Here is a 19,673-nt window from a genome sequence, read left to right as displayed (position 1 = left end):
GTGCAGTGCTCTAGGAAAAAATACCCTGAAAGTGGTGAAGTGTTCTAGGAAAAAATACCCTGAAAGTGGCATAGTGCTCCAGGAAAAAATACCATGATAGTGATATAATACATTCCATGTCTTTATCTGATCTAAGTGCAAGACAAAAATATGCAAGGCCCAGTTTTGTAAAATATGAGCAGGTCAGCTCTGTAGAATATATAAAAATGAGCTGCTAATGTAATAATTTGTGTTAGTTTGCAATGATTAAATATAAATATGACAGTTTGCTAGAAAAAGTAAATGAGCAAGTTTGGAAATCAAATGAGGATCAAAAATGTGTTAATCACTTTGAAAGGTGATGATACAACTTCTCACTACATCTACATAAGTACAATTTTCAGATCGGTGCTCAGAGTAAAACAGATCACTAAATGTAAAATTTACTTATAATGAGAAGAGACAAAGATAAAACTGTGGCATTTTATGAAGTAAAAATTCTTCATTTTGCATTGAATCTGGAATTCAATTTCAAGGTTCTTCATCAGCAAAAATACAAAGGTTGAAAACAAATAAGCTACTTACAATTCCAGTACCAAGATAACCTGCTGTCCATTATCAAACACTTGATGAAGCGATATAATGTTCTGGTGATTATCCAGCTTTTGCAAGACACGTACTTCCCTTGCAATGGATTCTAAGGGCAACCCACGTCGGGAGGATGCCACACGTCGCTTGCGAATATATTTAGCAGCATATTCAGCACGAGTAGCTTTCTCAACACATCGGCGAACAACGGCAAACTGCCCACTGTAAGATACAGAGGCAAAATATTAATAGTAAAAAAGATAGGAAAATGAACAACATTACTCATCTATTAGTTTTTTTATCCCCTGACTTCACACATTCCGTATGTCTGCCATAATTACTGAAACATTCAACATAACTGGACAAACCTGGATACATTATCTAAATACACATACCATATAGTCATTACTGTCTCAAGATGTCATGTGTCCAGAAACCAGATACAACTCTACGGTTTATTTATCTATCACAATTCATCTACTGTGATATAATAAATAATACAAATAACACAGAAACCTGATATATACTCTAAAATGAATATGTCATTCGTGTAGTGGTATCAGCGACGGCGGACAAGAGTTTGTCTAGAGACAGGACAAAATACTCCTTGAATATTTTTGCTAATATCAACTCTACTGCTTATTTATCTAACAAAATTCATCTAATATGACATAATAAACACTATAACTAATATAGAAACCTGATATATACTCTAGAATGAATAAAATACGTAATTATGTGACAGGTGGAGGCAGCCACAACCGCTCCCACATTGTTGTGGTAATCACTGCCATCTAGTGATGACCTTTTGAAGCTGTCTATTATTATAATTATTATTATATAGTACATTATTATTACACATGTATTATTATTATACATATTATTTTATTATTATTATATTTATTATACTGTTATTATTAATACATATAAATAATTTGCAAATTTTATTCACACCAAAACTAGAAGATTTACTGTTATGCAGACTACTGCATTATTGTAATAATTGTATAAATAATGTCAACCCATTCATGACTGCATATTGGAATGAACAGTGATGTCATTTGTTTACTCTTGAACATCGCCAAAGAATCAAACATTTCTGCTACTTTGAGCTCAATTTCAAGGTACTTTTCATCATGAAACCAATCAAAATCATATCTATTTCTGTAATATATCTTCCATTCTATCAAATGACATAAAAAAACGAGAATACAACCATAAAAACCATAGGAAAATACCGCTAAAGGACGGCTAATGACTGAGAAGTGAACTCCATTATTTATGGTTTGATTTCTTTCATTTTCGGTGAACGTTAATAAGAAGCATCTTTCCATCATACATTGCCCAAGTTTCAATAAGACAGTCCAACAAACAAATGAGATCCAATTCCCTAGATTAAGAACAAGAGCAGCTCACCAGCGTCAAGGAACCTCCCTTGAGGCCCACTCACTTATGGAAATTTTGCTCGTGTATGGAAGCAAAAAATTGACCGAGCGACTGCTCGTATTTGGAAAAACTCACACATGGATGCGCCTGCAAGTGGAGATTCCACTGTATATGTATTTTACATGCATAATGGTTGGTAATGGATCTCAGATGAAAAATTATACTTTCTTGTATCTATTTCATAACCTCTGATCCACTCATGACAATTTATGGTGATTATGTTCATGGGGGAAATGGAAACCCATATGGGTCATACAGCACCTGGGGAATGAGATAATCAGGTCTGATTCAATGAAGCTCTAATTTCTTGATGGGTAACAATTTACGAAACCTTTATGTGTAGAATCCTTATGACATACGATGTAAAAGAAAAACCACGAGTGCATACTAAAATATTGAAAGTCTAAATGGTACAGTATACTAACAAATGGGCACAACTGCAACATTTTGACATTTTAATTTTAGCACATTTCATCTTCCAAGAGCTTTATCAAGCATCAATGAACTTATCAGGACAGACCAGTGTCCTGGTATGCACAGCCAAATTAAAATATGCAAATTTTGCAAATACATATGTCCATTTACCTACATGAAAGATTAATAAATGAAAGGCAAATTCAAATAAATTTTTGGGAGTAATATCTGTAGGTGTTAAATAAGCAAGCAAAATACATTAACATGGGTATGTACAGTGTCATTCCTAAAGAAAAGCTACTTAACCCTTTGACTGTCGAGGCCGTATATATAAGTCTTACGAGGTACCGTGTTTGACATATATATACTCATAAATTCTAGCGGCTTCAAATCAAGCAGGAGAAAGCTGGTAGGCGCACATGCGAGAGAATGGGTCTGTGTGGTCAGTGTGCACCATATAAAAAAAATCCTGGAGCACGCAGTGCATAATGAGAAAAAAAAAACTTCGACCGTTTTTTTTAATTAAAATGCCGAGTTTGTGGTCTATTTTCGTATAGTATTTATGGTTGTATTCTAGTTTTCTTGGTCTCATTTGATAGAATGGAAAATATATTATAGAAATAGAGGTGATTTTGATTGATTTTACTATAAGAAGAACCTGGAAATGGAGCACAAAGTACGGGAAATGTTTGATTTTTGCCGATGTTCAAAAGTAAACAAATGATGTCATTGTCCAATAAATGTCCAAATAGCCATTCTAATATGCAGTCATGAATGGGTTGATGTAATTTTTACAATTATTACAGTATTGCAGTAGTCTGCATAACAGTAAATCTTCTATTTTTTGTTTGAATAAAATTTCAAAATAAAAAGCAAGAGTAATATCACAGGGGCCTGGAGACATGACTGATGAACAAAGAAAATGTTATTTTAGAGCCAGGAATGTGTGCATTGTTCATTCTGGTCCTTATTTTGAAATTGTCATATTTTTTAATTTTCGTTAAATTGGCCAAATTGCAAATTTCTGACCACGTTATTGGGTAGTTGAAATCGGTAAATGGGCAGTTTCTTGTACTCAATCGATAGAAAAAATTGAGTTCTGAAGAAATAGCTATGAGTTTGGTTGACTGGAATAAGGGAATTAGCCAAAAATAGGGCTCAAAGTGGGCGAAATCGCCGATTTGTAAATATCGCAGAGGTCGCTAACTTTGCGAGAGCGTAATTCTGTCAGTTTTCCATCAAATTTCGTTTTTTTGGTGTCTTTACAATCGGGAAAAGATACTCTATCATTTCATAAGAAAAAATAATTTCTTTTTCTTAAATTTTGCAACACCAGGAGACACCTCAGGATTGGGGGTTGCGACAGTCAAGGGGTTAAAAAAAATGTATACAAGGTCAAATATTGGAAATATTGGTTTGGGAATGTGAAAATGCATAATTGCTGTAAATGCTGTCTATTTTCTATATTTTTTCAATACAAATCCATCTACTAACCATATACATATGTCAAAATTAAAATTACTTTTCTTTAAAACTCCTTAAAAATTATGGCCTTTTAGCCATAAAATTAATACTCTGACACTGAAATAAAGATTATCAGATAAAGTTTGAAAAGAATGAAAGGTTTAATAAGAACATAAGAATGGAGGAACACTGCAGTAGGCTTACTAGCCCATACTAAACAGGTTCTTCTCAAATCCAACAATTCCCCCCCCCCCCATACATGCACAACCTATTCCTAAAATTGACCAAGAAATTAGCTGCAATACCTAATGATAGGCAGGTCCTAATTAATCCCAACCCTTCTCACTCATATATCTATCTAACCTATTTTCAAAGCCCCCACTCTTTTAGCTTCTATGACACTACTTGGCAGATTGTTCCACTCATCAACAACTCTGAGAACCAGTACTTTCCTACATCCTTTCTAAATTTAAATTCATCTAATTTAAATGCATTATTCTGAGTTCTTTCCTGATTCAATATCCTCAATACTTTATTTATATTGCCTTTATTTATGCCTGGCTTCCATTTATGAACCTCAATGATAGCTCCCCTCATTCTACATCTCTCAAGAGAGTGAAGATTCAGGGCTCTCAACCTATCCTTGTATGAGAGATTCCTTATACAGTGGATTAATTTTGTTATCCTTCTCCATGTGCTTTATATTCATTCTGTAGTATGGCAACTAAAACTGTGGAACATAATCTATGTGAGGCCTTACTAGTGATGTATAGAGCTGTAAAATAACTTTTGGACTCCTGTTATTCATAATTCTTGATAAAATTTGAAGTAATCTGTTAGTGGTATTGCACATGTTTAGGCATTTTTGCGTTATCCGAGGTAATCTACACATGTGCTGCTTTGCATGATAATTTATGTAACTGTATTTATGTGTACCTGTATCTGAATAAACTTATTCACTTACACTGTTGACTTGGCTTCAGATTTCTGCTTACCATGACTCTCAAGTCCTTTCCACAATCTGTGTTCTATTTATATTAGTTACTTCATATAATATAATTTAGGATAAACTGATAGGCTAAAAAAAAATTAACCTATGTAACACATATACAGTAAATACAACACAGACACAAAATATTTACCTGGAGTTTACCTGGAGAGAGTTCCGGGGGTCAACGCCCCCGCGGCCCGGTCTGTGACCAGGCCTCCTGGTGGATCAGAGCCTGATCAACCAGGCTGTTGCTGCTGGCTGCACGCAAACCAACGTACGAGCCACAGCCCGGCTGGTCAGGAACCGACTTTAGGTGCTTGTCCAGTGCCAGCTTGAAGACTGCCAGGGGTCTGTTGGTAATCCCCCTTATGTATGCTGGGAGGCAGTTGAACAGTCTCGGGCCACTGACACTTATTGTATGGTCTCTTAATGTGCTAGTGACACCCCTGCTTTTCATTGGGGGGATGTTGCATCGTCTGCCAAGTCTTTTGCTTTCGTAGTGAGTGATTTTCGTGTGCAAGTTCGGTACTAGTCCCTCTAGGATTTTCCAGGTGTATACGTATAATCATGTATCTCTCCCGCCTGCGTTCCAGGGAATACAGGTTTAGGAACCTCAAGCGCTCCCAGTAATTGTGGTGTTTTATCTCCGTTATGTGCGCCGTGAAGGTTCTCTGTACATTTTCTAGGTCAGCAATTTCACCTGCCTTGAAAGGTGCTGTTAGTGTGCAGCAATATTCCAGCCTAGATAGAACAAGTGACCTGAAGAGTGTCATCATGGGCTTGGCCTCCCTAGTTTTGAAGGTTCTCATTATCCATCCTGTCATTTTTCTAGCAGATGCAATTGATACAATGTTATGGTCCTTGAAGGTGAGATCCTCCGACATGATCACTCCCAGGTCTTTGACGTTGGTGTTTCACTCTATTTTGTGGCCAGAATTTGTTTTGTACTCCGATGAAGATTTAATTTCCTCTGAGTAATTGAAATTTCTCATCGTTGAACTTCATATTGTTTCCTGCAGCCCACTGAAAGATTTGGTTGATGTCCGCCTGGAGCTTTGCAATGTCTGCAATGGAAGACACTGTCATGCAGATTCGGGTGTCATCTGCAAAGGAAGACACGGTGCTGTGGCTGACATCCTTGTCTATGTCGGATATGAGGATGAGGAACAAGATGGGAGCAAGTACTGTGCCTTGTGGAACAGAGCTTTTCACCGTAGCTGCCTCGAACTTTACTCTGTTGGCGACTACTCTCTGTGTTCTGTTAGTGAGGAAATTATAGATCCATCGACCGAATTTTCCTGTTATTCCTTTAGCACGCATTTTGTGCGCTATTGCGCCATGGTCACACTTGTCGAAGGCTTTTGCAAAGTCTGTATATATTACATCTGTATTCTTTTTGTCTTCTAGTGCATTTAGGACCTTGTCGTAGTGATCCAATAGTTGAGACAGACAGGAGCGACCTGTTCTAAACCCATGTTGCCCTGGGTTGTGTAACTGATGGGTTTCTAGATGGGTGGTGATCTTGCTTCTTAGGACCCTTTCAAAGATTTTTATGATATGGGATGTTAGTGCTATCGGTCTGTAGTTCTTTGCTGTTGCTTTACTGCCCCCTTTGTGGAGTGGGGCTATGTCTGTTGTTTTTAGTAACTGTGGGACGACCCCCGTGTCCATGCTCCCTCTCCATAGGATGGAAAAGGCTCGTGATAGGGGCTTCTTGCAGTTCTTGATGAACACGGAGTTCCATGAGTCTGGCCCTGGGGCAGAGTGCATGGGCATGTCATTTATCGCCTGTTCGAAGTCATTTGGCGTCAGAATAATATCGGATAGGCTTGTGTTAACCAAATTCTGTGGCTCTCTCATAAAAAATTCATTTTGATCTTCGACTCTCAGTCTGGTTAGCGGCTTGCTAAAAACTGAGTCATATTGGGACTTGAGTAGCTCACTCATTTCCTTGCTGTCATCTGTGTAGGACCCATCTTGTTTAACCCTTTGACTGTTTTCGACGTATAAATACGTCTTGCGAGCCAGTGTTTCTGACGTATATATACTCAATAATTCTAGCGGCTTCAAATCAAGCGGGAGAAAGCTAGTAGGCCCACATGTGAGGAATGGGTCTGTGTGGTCAGTGTGCACCACATAAAAAAATCCTGCAGCACACATTGCGTAATGAAAAAAAAAACTGATGTTTTTTTTGGAATAAAACGCCAACTTTGAGGTGTATTTTCGTATAGTATTTATCGTTGTATTCGCGTTTTCATGGTCTTTGATGATAAAATGGAAAACATATTACAGAAATAGAGATGATTTTCATTACTTTGACGATGAAAACGACCTTGAAACTGAGCTCAAATTAGCGGAAATGTTCGATTTTTACCAATGTTCAGGAGTAAATAAATCACACCACACGTCCAATACACGTCAACTGGGGAGTCTAATATTCTTTCACTAGTGCCCTGATATTATTTATACCATTTTTACAATAATGCAGTAGTCTGCATAACAGTAAATTTTGTATTTTTTTGTATGAATAAAAAATCAAAATAGAATGCAATAATAATATAAGAGGGGCCTAGAGATGTGACTAATGAACAGAGCATATGTTATTTTAGTGCCACGTATGTCTACCTTGTTTATTCTGGACCCTATTTTGAAATTGGCATCTTTTTTAGTTTGCGTGAAATTGGCCAAATTGCCAATTTGACCACCATATTGGGTAGTCCAAATTAGTAAATGGGAGGTTTCTTGTACTCAGCTGATAGACAAAATGGAGTTCTAAAGAAATAGCTATGAGTTTGGTCAACTGGAACAATGGAATTGGCTGAAAATAGGTCTCAAAGTCGGCGAAATCGCCGATACGCATATGTCGCCGAGACAGCTAACTTTGCGGGAGCATAATTCCATGAGTTTTCGACCAAATTTCGAACTTTTGGTGTCATTACCATCGGGAAAAGATTCTCTATCATTTTATGAGAAAAAATAATTTGTTTTTTTTTTTTCAAAAATTGAGCGACATAGAATGACAGTTTCAGAGAGGGGCCTGAAACAGTCAAAGGGTTAAGTAGGGGCCCAATACTGGACATTGTTCTCGACTTCGATTTGGCATAGGAGAAGAAATACTTTGGGTTTCTTTCGATTTCATTTATGGCTTTTAGTTCTTCCCGCGATTCCTGACTCCTATAAGATTCCTTTAGCTTAAGTTTGATGCTTGCTATTTCTCTGACCAGTGTCTCCCTACGCATTTCAGATATATTGACCTCTTTTAGCCGCTCTGTTATTCTTTTCCGTCGCCTGTAAAGGGAGCGCCTGTCTTTTTCTATTTTACATCTACTCCTCCTTTTTCTTAGAGGAATAAGCCTTGTGCATACATCGAGTGACACCAAGTTAATCTGTTCTAGGCATAAGTTGGGGTCTGTGTTGCTTAGTATATCTTCCCAGCTTATATCGGTTAGGACTTGGTTTACTTGGTCCCACTTTATGTTTTTGTTATTGAAGTTGAATTTGGTGAATGCTCCCTCGTGACTAGTCTCATTATGTCGGTCTGGGGCTCCATGCATACATGTCTGAACCTCAATTATGTTGTGATCTGAGTATATTGTTTTTGATATGGTGACATTTCTTATCAGATCATCATTGTTAGTGAAGATGAGGTCTAGTGTATTCTCCAGTCTAGTAGGCTCTATTATTTACTGGTTTAAATTGAATTTTGTGCAGAGATTTAAAAGCTCGTGTGAGTGTGAGTTTTCATCAGAGCTGCCTCCTGGTGTTATTACTGCAATATTATTATTTGCTATATTCCTCCATTTTAGGTGCCTTAAGTTGAAATCCCCCAGGAGCAAGATGTTGGGTGCAGGAGCTGGAAGATTTTCCAGACAGTGGTCAATTTTTAACAGCTGTTCCTGGAATTGCTGGGATGTTGCATCCGGAGGCTTGAAGACTACCACAATGACTAGGTTTTGGTTCTCGACCTTTACTGCTAAAACTTCCACTACATCATTTGAGGCATTAAGCAGTTCTGTGCAAACAAGTGACTCTGCAATGTACAGGCCAACCCCCCCCCCCTTTTGCCTGTTCACTCTATCACATCGGTATAGGTTGTAACCTGGGATCCATATTTCGTTGTCCAAGTGATCCTTTATGTGGGTCTCAGTGAAAGCCGCGAACATTGCCTTTGCCTCTGCAAGCAGTCCACGGATGAAAGGTATTTTGTTGTTTGTTGCTGGCTTTAAACCCTGTATATTTGCAAAGAAGAATGTCATTGGACTGGTGGTATTGTTGGTACTGGGGGGGATTTTTTTTCCGGCATTAGTATCTGTATCTGTTGGTTTGGAGTGGAGGCCATCGACTGTGGTTCCACTCCAGGAATGACTGGATTTGGTGTACGATTTCTGCCATTTCATGCCAGTTTTTTTTTCTTCCTGGCACTAAAAAAAACTCTCCCTCTTGAGTGGCTGTGGCTACCCAGGTTTTCCCATGGCCTGGATGTTTTGTATCTTTTTGTCCCCTTTAGATGGTGTGCCTAGCAATTTAAGTTATAGCACAGTCTTTCCTGTACTGAAGAGGTACACATTTCAGGGTGAAAAAGCTTACAGGAAGGGAGTTTGCATTTTCCTGTTGTCATATGGGCATGGCATTTTCTAGGGTGGTCATAGTTGCACGTCCCGTCTGTTTTTCCAGATTTCCCATGTCTGCAGATACCAAGTGCATAGTATGTGCACAGGCTTGGTTTCCGTTTGCCTTGGGTTTCTGTGACTGTATTCCCTGTTGGTGCATGTTTCTCTGTCTTATTCCTATCCTCCCTAGCACCAACAATGGAGCTCCCACCAGTTGTTTTTGGTAATATATCCTCACTATTGCTAGTGACGTCCTCTTGTTTGCTATTTCCTGTGGTATTTCTAGTTTGCAATATTGGTTTTATCTTATCTTTGACTACACTTGTTTCCCCACTATGGCTCCTGTCCCCTATGAGGTCATTTATATGTATTCCTTCCTGAGTATAATTCCCGACTACCTGGACAAAATCTCCAGCTTCACCATTACTGTCTCCCAGGACAGCACCTCCAGCTTCACCATTACTGTCTCCCAGGACAGCACCTCCAGCTTCACCATTACTGTCTCCCAGGACAGCACTATCAGCCCCACATTTACTGACTACCAGGACATCACCTCCAGCCTTACAGTTTCTGACTACATGGCCAGTATCAAGGGCAGTACCATTCAGCCCAGACTTTTTATGTTCCCATCTGTTGTAGAAAGCTTCCAGGTTTTCTATGAAAGCAGCTTTGATGTTATCCTCTTTTAATACCCTTGTGATTTTAGTCCACAGATTTATCTCATTTGGGCATACCCAAAAACACTTCCCTGTTTTAATACTGATATTACAACAACTTAACAAAATAACAAAGAGGTCAAGGTTGATCTCAGTATAAGACAATGGAAATAAGTCACTTTGACATTTTTGGATTATCTTAGGTAATTTACACATATGTTAAACTATGTATGATAATTGTATTTACGTGTACCTGTACCTATATAAAATTACTTACTAAATAGATCAGAGAATACATATTGAATAAAGCTTCAGAAAGAGGATAAGGATTTCCTGTAGACTGTTGTTAAAACATTTATAATTGTTTTTATTACCTCCTATGTTCATTTTAGTATTACTTGACTTTTATTCATATAACTATGGTTTGGGAAGACTGCATGTATTTATACCTGTGTAAAAATGAAACTTTGTACCATAACTAGATTTTAATTGGTTAAGCTACATTAATTTCTACATAATTAACTATATAAAAAAAAAACGTACTTAAATTTCATTTCAATACAATGGGATATGTCAATCAGTCCCGCCTAAACCTTCTTAGCAGTTTTTAACTACATTTGCTGTGAAAGCTTGTACTAAACATACGCTTTTAATTAACTTGGTATATTATAACAGGTAATAGAATATCTTTTAAATTATAAATACAATATCAGTATCAAGCCACAATGAATGATGGATTTTATTTTTTTATTTATTTATTATAAATTTGTGCACACATACAGAGGTACAAAAAAATACAGATAAGAGCAGTATGCCAAAGCCACTTATACTATGCATAGCATTACGGGCTGGCTTAAAATTAACTTAAGATGATTCAGTAAAGTGACTGGTGACCCAGGACCAACGATTCTCACCTTCCTATCTCCTCGTACACCTCGTATAAGCTCTCAAATGGTTCGGTACTGTACTCAATTCCCTCCATCTCCACATTTTGGTCTGCTGAGACACTAAAATATCCTTAAATATGGAGAATAAATCCTAATTCGTAGAACACAATAACACCCAGATGTAAACAAGTATAGAGAGTCGGCGAGTATAGCTGACAGAGAGTGCGATCCCCTGGAGCGCCGCCCTGGCGGCTTCAACACCAACTGATCCTCCATATAACAATCTAATTCTCCTTTCAGTTTAAAAATATTTAATGAAAACGTGTTCACTCTTCAACTGATAACGTAAAAGTTGATAAGACCTTCTGTTGCACCTTGAACTACCTGACTTGCCATAAAGGACTCCCAGCTATCCTTTGAAGTATGTAATTTCTATCAGCAGAAATCGCTTAGGTATTGTAGTTATAGGAAGAACGTTAAATCCGTATGGGATTTACGGGTGGGGAAGAACATACAGGGCCCCGTGGTCTGGCTAGCAAAGCTCTCGCTTCACACACGCCGAGGGGTTCGATACCCAGTAGGGGTAGAAACATTGGATGCGATTCCTTACACCTGTTGTCCTGTTAACCTAGCAAGTAGGTACCTGGGTATTAGTCGACTGGTGTGGGTCGCATCTTGGGGCACAAGATTGAGGAGCCCAATGGAAATAAGGCAGACAGACCCTCGATGACGCACTTCCTTTTTGGGTTATCCTGGGTGGCTAACCCTCCGGGGTTAAAAGTCCGAACAAAATCTTATCTAGTTGGCCTACTGGCCCAAGCTAGTCAAGTCTAACCTATTTTTAAAACTACACAATGTTTTAACTTCAGTGCCGTTACTCGGAAGTTTGCTCCACTCATTCAGAACTATGTTACCAAACCAGTGCTTTCTTATATCCTTCCTAAATCTATTTTTTTCCAACTTGAACCTATTGCTGCGAGTGCTGTCTTGGTTAGACATTTTTAGCATGTTATTTACATCCCCTTTATTTATTCCTGTTTTCCACTTATACACCTCAGTCATAGCTTCCCTACGCCTTTCTAGGGAATGCAGATTCAGTTCCCTCAGTCTATCCTCGTAGGAAAGATTTCTGATACATGAGATCAACTGTCATCCTTCTTTGTGTTTTCAAGTCCATTTTTATCCATTTTGTAACAGTGACCAGAACTGTGCAGCATATCTCAATGAGGCCTGACCAGTGATACATAGCTCAATGGGACGTTTTCAGGCCCGATCCGAAGAAGGAAAGGTTAGATCCATTTCCTTGGATCAACAGTTTCCCATCTGCGCAAAAGAGCCTCCCTTGAAGGATTGTTCACCCAGAATAATAAAAAGTCACGGAGCTTGTAAAACGCCCACGGGACCTCTTCAAGATATGGGAATACATACTTTGATGTTGGTGAAGCCCATGATCCCCTAAAAAATAATAAAAACTTCCTGTTCCTTAGTTCAAACCTGATTATCTATTCCCCAGACACTATGCTACCACCTGCAGCTCACAAGACTGCCATCCCCACGAGCCCCTTTTGGGGCGGGGCAGATGGCAGACCAGAGGCCTAGCTTCTCCCTACGAGCCCCGTGAGGGCGGGGAATGTGGCTAGGCCTGAGGACAGTTGGTCCCAAAGATGAGGGGGTACTTGTACCTCCTCCCATGGGAGACTTAAGTCTCGAGACACTCCCCAGATAGGGAGCCAAGGCCGGGTCACCACTACTTGGAAAAGACCCGGGCCGGGAGACTACCGGCGAATAAAAAAAAAAAAAAAAAACTGCTCCCTACGGATTTAAGGCTTCCAAAGGAAAACATAATATGTGCCCTCAACTAAAAACTTAAACATTTGAAAATTATTACATTCATGGGAAAGTGCTAAACCCGTTGGGGTCATACAAACTCTTTAGGTCATACAAATCCCTGATTGCCTCTCATTCACCTGTAGGGATGAATGAGAGGCAATCAGGTTTGATCCAAGAAAATAGAGGATAGGTCTAGTTCCTTGAATCAAGAACCCCTCACTGACATCGAGGAACCTCCCTTGAAGGGAAACATTGAGGTGGAGGCTCGTGTCCTTTCTGTGTCAGTGCCAGTGCAACGGAGGAAACTGGTGCCAAGATACGCGCATGACTTTAGCTATGGAGTCATCCAACGTCAGCTCATATAAGACTAATCCTTTCGTTTCTGACAAACAAACTGTACCTTGTGTCAGCAACTGCAGATTGTAAGACTACGTTAGGCAATGTGGAGTGATTTATTGTAATCACGAGGAAGTTCTAAGCCTGTAAGGGTCATACAACTCCTGCTGTAAGGTAATCAGATTTGATCCGAGGAAAGGGAGTGTCGCTCAAGTTATTTAAATCAAAAACCCTTCAGCATCGAGTCACATTCTTTGACCGATGGATAGATTTTCCCTCTTGATAAGAAAAATACACCAGGGATCCCTACCTGGAGTCTCTCCAGGTAGGGATGTGTACTGATGAGCTGAAGAAGACTATTCAGATTATCTTGGGGGATCAGTAACCCAGAATGGCTCCAAATAGTGTAATTTATTTCCGTTGGGGTCCTTAGATCCTTCCCCAAGATGCGACCCACACCAGCAGACTAACTCTTAGGTAAGCAGGGTAGCAGGTGTTTACGAGATTTGTCCAATTATTATAATCAAATAAAGCGCTGAACCAACAAGGATCATGGAGATTTGCCCAAATGTCTTGTTCATCCCTTAACTAATTCTTGTTCTTTCCGTCTTAACCCAAACGCTCAGTCTGTATGTTATTGGAAATAAAAAGGATTTTTCTGCTTTGTTCAAAGTACGTAGGTTCTTAGCACCACTAGTGTTTTGTATAATATCCCTCTTGACTGTAGATGGTTAGACGTGTTCGTGTGTATCATCATGTCTCCAACAGCTGTTTATTCCACCACCACTACACTGCAGAGAAACAAACAAAAGAAATGGAAAAACCATGTATTCCCAGATCCCCCTGTGGCGTAGAAAATCTAAGGGAAGTTATCAGTATTGTCCTCTCCCGTGGTATGCTTTTGGCTCCCGCATACATCCTTACCTTTCGTATATGCAACATATTTATAGCAAAGATCAGATAGGGAGATGTAACGCTGTATCACACCTTAAAATTTGATCGTGTTATGCTCCAGTTCCTTGTATCAAGAGCCTTTCACTAGAAAGTCGGTGGCTTTTTTAGTCTGGCAGAAATTTTAACACCTCCATTTTTCATATTTATATATCCAACATGTATGACTTAATGAAGAAATAGGAATAGCAATATATATCTGTTCGGATACAAAGTGTATAATTTATTCAAAAACTTTTGCTTATACATATAATAACTGTAACATTACTCTATAACAATTCCCAGTAGTCTGAAGCACAAACAAATAATTTCCCTTGATATGTTTTCTGGTATACAATAGTATTACGTGACAATACAAAATATATAACAGTGTATTGTAAACTTTTTCACCGATAAATTCAATAATAAAACTGCTGCTATCCAGACACTGTCTCCTTGATAACAAAACTTCAACAACAGGTACTAAATCAGTTATATCCCTCGGAAGACATAACATATCACATGTTACATAATGCAAGAACGCCAACAACACAAAAAAAAATGAAATGCATGATGGGCACAACTTAACCATATCCATGTTGTTCTCTCATTAAGTCAAATACAGACTGGATAGTATTGGTTTTAAATTAATTTTCTTAGCTTATGTAATCTCTAATCTCTTTAAAAGCGTCAATTTTACTTATATATTAATACTACGTTGCAGCAACATGGATGACGGAAAAGATTTACACAAATATTTAAAAATACTACAGCAAAAAATAGTAACTTTATTATTGCTAAATTATCTTGTACTATAGAACTTACTCTATGGGAATATATAATTAAAAATATATTTAAACACTAAAGTCTGCATAAATGTACCTGTGTTGCATGCTTAACTGTCCTTGTCATGAAATAGGATGACTAATGGGTATAAATGCATAGATACATCTTTAAAATTCTTATATCACTGTACCTGTATCTATATTTGGTCACGTTTCTTGTGACGACATTTCGGTCCAAGTAGGACCGAAGCGTCGTCACAAGTTTTTCTATGTGCAGGTCATTTGTGAACTCTCCATCTATGAAAGGAGTGGAGAGTCTGAGAGGGACGGGGGATGAGGTCATCTGTTTAATCAGTTCAGTGGCGTATGCTATAACGAACGGTTTATATAACGAATATTTACATAACGAACGGTTTTCCCTATAAAACTGAAAATATTAAAAAAATTAAAAAGATGGTTGAGAAGAACTGGGTGTAGGATAGACTAAGAAGGATGACTCCACTCCTTCCATCTCTTCTCAGTAATTCTCTCATCCTGTTTCCTGTCCTGCATCCTCAACAACACTGAGCTAGGATCAAGTACAGTATTTTTTATTAGTCTTTGTACTAATTTTTTTATTACAAGCATTAATGATATTCTTTATTTCAGGAGTTTAAATGCACATTTATACTCCTGAAATTTTAAATTATATTTTACATTAAGGGGCTGTATTTGGGGGCCTGGAACGGATTATTCTATAACGAACGAGGTTCTAGAATCAATTAGACTCGTTATAGCATACCCCACTGTATTTGCTGAAGAATTCAACATGATGGTGAGTCTAATGCATTAGTTAGGTTAGGTTAGGTAAGATTCACCAGGAAACAGGACAAGTGTTTCCTGACGCGGGTCTTAGTCCTATGATGACCCACCACTGAAGCTTTTGGTCGTCTGGCTGAGGCCTTCTCCTGGCTCACCCTTTTAAAAATTAATATTCTTGACTCACGAAATCCTAATAACACGGCTGCAAACAAACCACGGGATGGATGGAGTTTGAACCCATGGCGAGCGAGTCTTAAAACTCCAAGCCAGTGCCTGGAGTTATGATATTCTTGCAGAATATATTACAGTGTTAAGGCATTAATGAACAGACAGGTATTAGGTATCAGTGAAAAAAAAAAGACTAAAGAAACGTTGTAAGAAGGGATGAGGAAGACATAATGGTACACAACAGAAAAGCCTGTAAAACAATTCATTAGAGGCAAAGTAGAGATGAAGCAGGCCAACAAATGTACAGTGACAAGCCAAAGTCCCGTTATCCATTAACGGGAGAGAGATCACTACTTAACTTGCCCAGTAGTCAGGCTTCCATAGACAGCCAAAGTCACTTAGCCTACAACACAGGAACACTACTAGTGTCTTCAAGCTGGTGAAAGGCTCTTGATCCAAAAAACTGGAGCTACCTTCCTATTCCTTGGATCAAACCTGATTACCTCAAACTCCAGGCGCTAAAAGTTTAGCACTTCCTTATTAATATAATGAGAGACAGCTACGGAATGAGTGACAGTGAACGTGCTTTCAGTGTCCTGTGAGTCACCCAGCCTTGGTGGGAAACTGATGTGTAATAATAAATATCACAGAAAACATTCTGTAATACTACAATCCTTGCCACACTTCCATTATCATCAAAAACATTCTGTAATACTACAATCCTTGCCACACACTTCCAGTATCATCTTAAACATTGTAATACTACACTCTTTGTTTCTCACTTCCATCTTCATAATTCAACATTACAGACTAAGAGATTTTTTTTTTTCAGATTATATAAATGTACAGGAATGCCTATATAAATTATGAACGTTTAAAAAATTCCATGACACCGGGCCATGAACAGTAATACAAGATACCTTAATTACAGTCACTGACAAAAGAACAATAGCTACAATGATCGAACAATACATAACCCTCAATACGGAGCTGAAACTAGATGTTTAGGTCCGTCCTGAGCTTTATAACAGGATGAACCGAAACGTCGTCTACCTGAAGTGTGTTCCCAGGGTTAACGCCCTCACAGCCCAGCCCCAGACCAGGCCTCACCTAGAGAAAACAAGTGAAGAGTATCATCATTGGCTTGGCATCTCGTGTCTTGAAAACTCTTGGCTATCTAGCAGATAATTTTCCTTGCTGTTTTGATAGTGACACTCCCAAGTCTCTCAAGTCTCATGCTCTCTTGAGAGATTGTGTTCCAGTCTATACATCCTCAATCTTTCAAAGCATCATATTGTTATGAGTGGCCCACTGGCAGGCTTTGTTTATATCAGCTTGGAGGCTTGCTATGTCCTCACTGGATGCCACTCTCATACAGATTCTAGTATCATCTTCAAAAGATGATAAGATGCCATGTCTTTATGACGGATATGAGAATGAGAACACGAGCCAGTACCGTGCCTTTGGGAACAGAAATTTTCACTATGGCAACCTCTGATTTCACTCCGTTTACTACTACTATTACTATTCATTAGAAAATTAAATACCTATTTGCCCACTTTCCTAGTTAATGCTTTTGCACGATTTTGTGGGCTATTTTATCATGGTCGCACTTGTTACAGGCTTTTGCAAAGTCAGTGTACACTAAATCCGCAATCTGTCTTCCACTGCAACCAAGACCATGTCATAATAGTCAAGCAATTGCAAGATGCAGGAGCGACCTGTTCTGAGCCCATGTTGCCCTGGGCTGTGCCGTTGTTGACATTCCATGTGATTAGCAATCTTGCCTAAAACTCTCTCAAAGATTTTGATACTGTGAGATATTAGCTTCATAGGGTGGGGCTATGTCATTGTTTTTTTTAGGGACTGGGATGATTCCTGTATCCAGGCTCCTACTCCATAGAACAGTCAAGGCACCAGACAGTGGTTTCTTGCAATTCTTGATGAATATGCAGTTTCGTGAGTCAGGGCCTGGGGCAGTGCAGGGGCATGGAATTGATGACTTTTTCAAGTCAACTGGGGCTAGGGTTATATCAGACATTATGGAGATGTCAGCGGGGTTTTGAGTCTCATCCATGAAAACCCTCATTTGGATTGTCTATCTTTATACTGATTAGTGGGTCACTGAGCACAGAGAGGCACAGTAACTTCAGTATTTCCCGCATTTGTTTATTGTCATCAATGTAGGTTCCACCTTTAAGCGAGGGTCAGATGCTGAATGTGCCTTTTGCCATGGATTTTACATGAGAAGTAGTATTTAGGATTTCTTTAAATTTTATTTATGCTTTTTATTTTCCCTGTCTCTCGTGGGTTCTGTACAATGCATTCAGTTTGAGCCTAATGTTTTTCCATTTCCATAGCCAGTGTCGTTCTTTAAAAAATCCGTAGCTTTTGAGAATTTCTGTAATTCTCCATCTTCGCCTTTAGAGGGGCACTTTTTTTTCTTTCTAACTTGCATCTTCTCTTTGTTGTTAATGGCACGTGTCTGGAACAAACTTCCAGCGCTATTAAACTCATGCTCTACAGATACTTTCATCTACAATTGTTGAGTTAATTGTGAATCACTTATAGCAGTGAGATGAAACAAAACCTTAATTAAAGCTATATTCTTCACTATATCTCGTTATACCACATATACAAAAGTGCCCAGCAATTTAATCTGCATGAAAGTCATTGGCATCAGAAAGTGGAAGAGGAATTTCGATGCCTCTCTTCTTGCTACATTCAATAATCACTTCGCCACAGTCGGGATGACCAAAGCTGCTGGCATCATCTAAGGGCGTCCTCCCCCATCGATCCTAAAAGTACAGAACCATGCCAGAGGATGAAACTAATATAAATAATTTGATAAATAATTAAAAATATTTGTGTCAGATAAGATAACGAAACAATATTCCGTTTCACTTTACTGGTATTATATTGCAAGAAAAATAAATTAGCTGCAAGATCAAACGTAAAATTAGGCTTTAAGTGAAATGAACTTTATTCAATGGAAAGTTTTCAGCGTAGTTTTTGAAAACTGGAAATTATGTTTGATTAAAAATAATGTAGTAAGATACATAAGCTAGATAAGTATAAATAAAAACAACAAATTAAGTTTACACAATTTTACAAAGATATTAATAGAATGAAGTTCAGTATTACCATGGAATGGTTGATATGAATTTTATTATACATATTTTTATAACCTTGACATTAATAAGTGTGTACTCACCTAGTTGTACTCACCTAGATGAGGTTGCGGGGGTCGAGTCCGAGCTCCTGGCCCCGCCTCTTCACTGATCGCTACTAGGTCACTCTCCCTGAGCCGTGAGCTTTATCGTACCTCTGCTTAAAGCTATGTATGGATCCTGCCTCCACTACATCGCTTCCCAAACTATTCCACTTACTGACTACTCTGTGGCTGAAGAAATACTTCCTAACATCCCTGTGATTCATCTGTGTCTTTAGCTTCCAACTGTGTCCCCTTGTTACTGTGTCCAATCTCTGGAACATCCTGTTTTTGTCCACCTTGTCAATTCCTCTCAGTATTTTGTATGTCGTTATCATGTCCCCCCTATCTCTCCTGTCCTCCAGTGTCGTCAGGTTGATTTCCCTTAACCTCTCCTCGTAGGACATACCTCTTAGCTCTGGGACTAGTCTTGTTGCAAACCTTTGCACTTTCTCTAGTTTCTTTACGTGCTTGGCTAGGTGTGGGTTCCAAACTGGTGCCGCATACTCCAATATGGGCCTAACGTATACGGTGTACAGGGTCCTGAACGATTCCTTATTAAGATGTCGGAATGCTG

At 38.7% G+C, this 19,673-nt stretch overlaps 2 protein-coding genes across 7 annotated transcripts in view; both read right to left on the bottom strand.

Moving 5' to 3' along the window:
- LOC128690311 (death-associated protein kinase 1-like) overlaps positions 1 to 14,244 on the bottom strand; it is a 532,947-nt gene extending 518,703 nt beyond the window's left edge. Inside the window, 2 exon segments of the mRNA XM_070090725.1 lie at positions 565 to 789; positions 11,063 to 14,244. Coding sequence (XP_069946826.1) covers positions 565 to 789; positions 11,063 to 11,130 — 293 coding nt within the window. The 5' untranslated portion in view covers positions 11,131 to 14,244.
- A 110-nt stretch (positions 14,245 to 14,354) lies between these two features.
- GLS (glutaminase) overlaps positions 14,355 to 19,673 on the bottom strand; it is a 132,889-nt gene continuing 127,570 nt past the window's right edge. For all 6 annotated transcript variants that reach the window (XM_070090493.1, XM_070090497.1, XM_070090498.1 and 3 more), the window contains one exon: positions 14,355 to 18,683. In XM_070090493.1, coding sequence (XP_069946594.1) covers positions 18,540 to 18,683 — 144 coding nt within the window. In that variant the 3' untranslated portion in view covers positions 14,355 to 18,539. The remainder of the gene's footprint in view (positions 18,684 to 19,673) is intronic.

The sequence above is a fragment of the Cherax quadricarinatus genome, chromosome 32 (genome assembly GCF_038502225.1).
Source record: "Cherax quadricarinatus isolate ZL_2023a chromosome 32, ASM3850222v1, whole genome shotgun sequence".
NCBI lineage: Eukaryota > Metazoa > Arthropoda > Malacostraca > Decapoda > Parastacidae > Cherax > Cherax quadricarinatus.
This window is presented reverse-complemented; position numbering and strand designations above follow the sequence as displayed.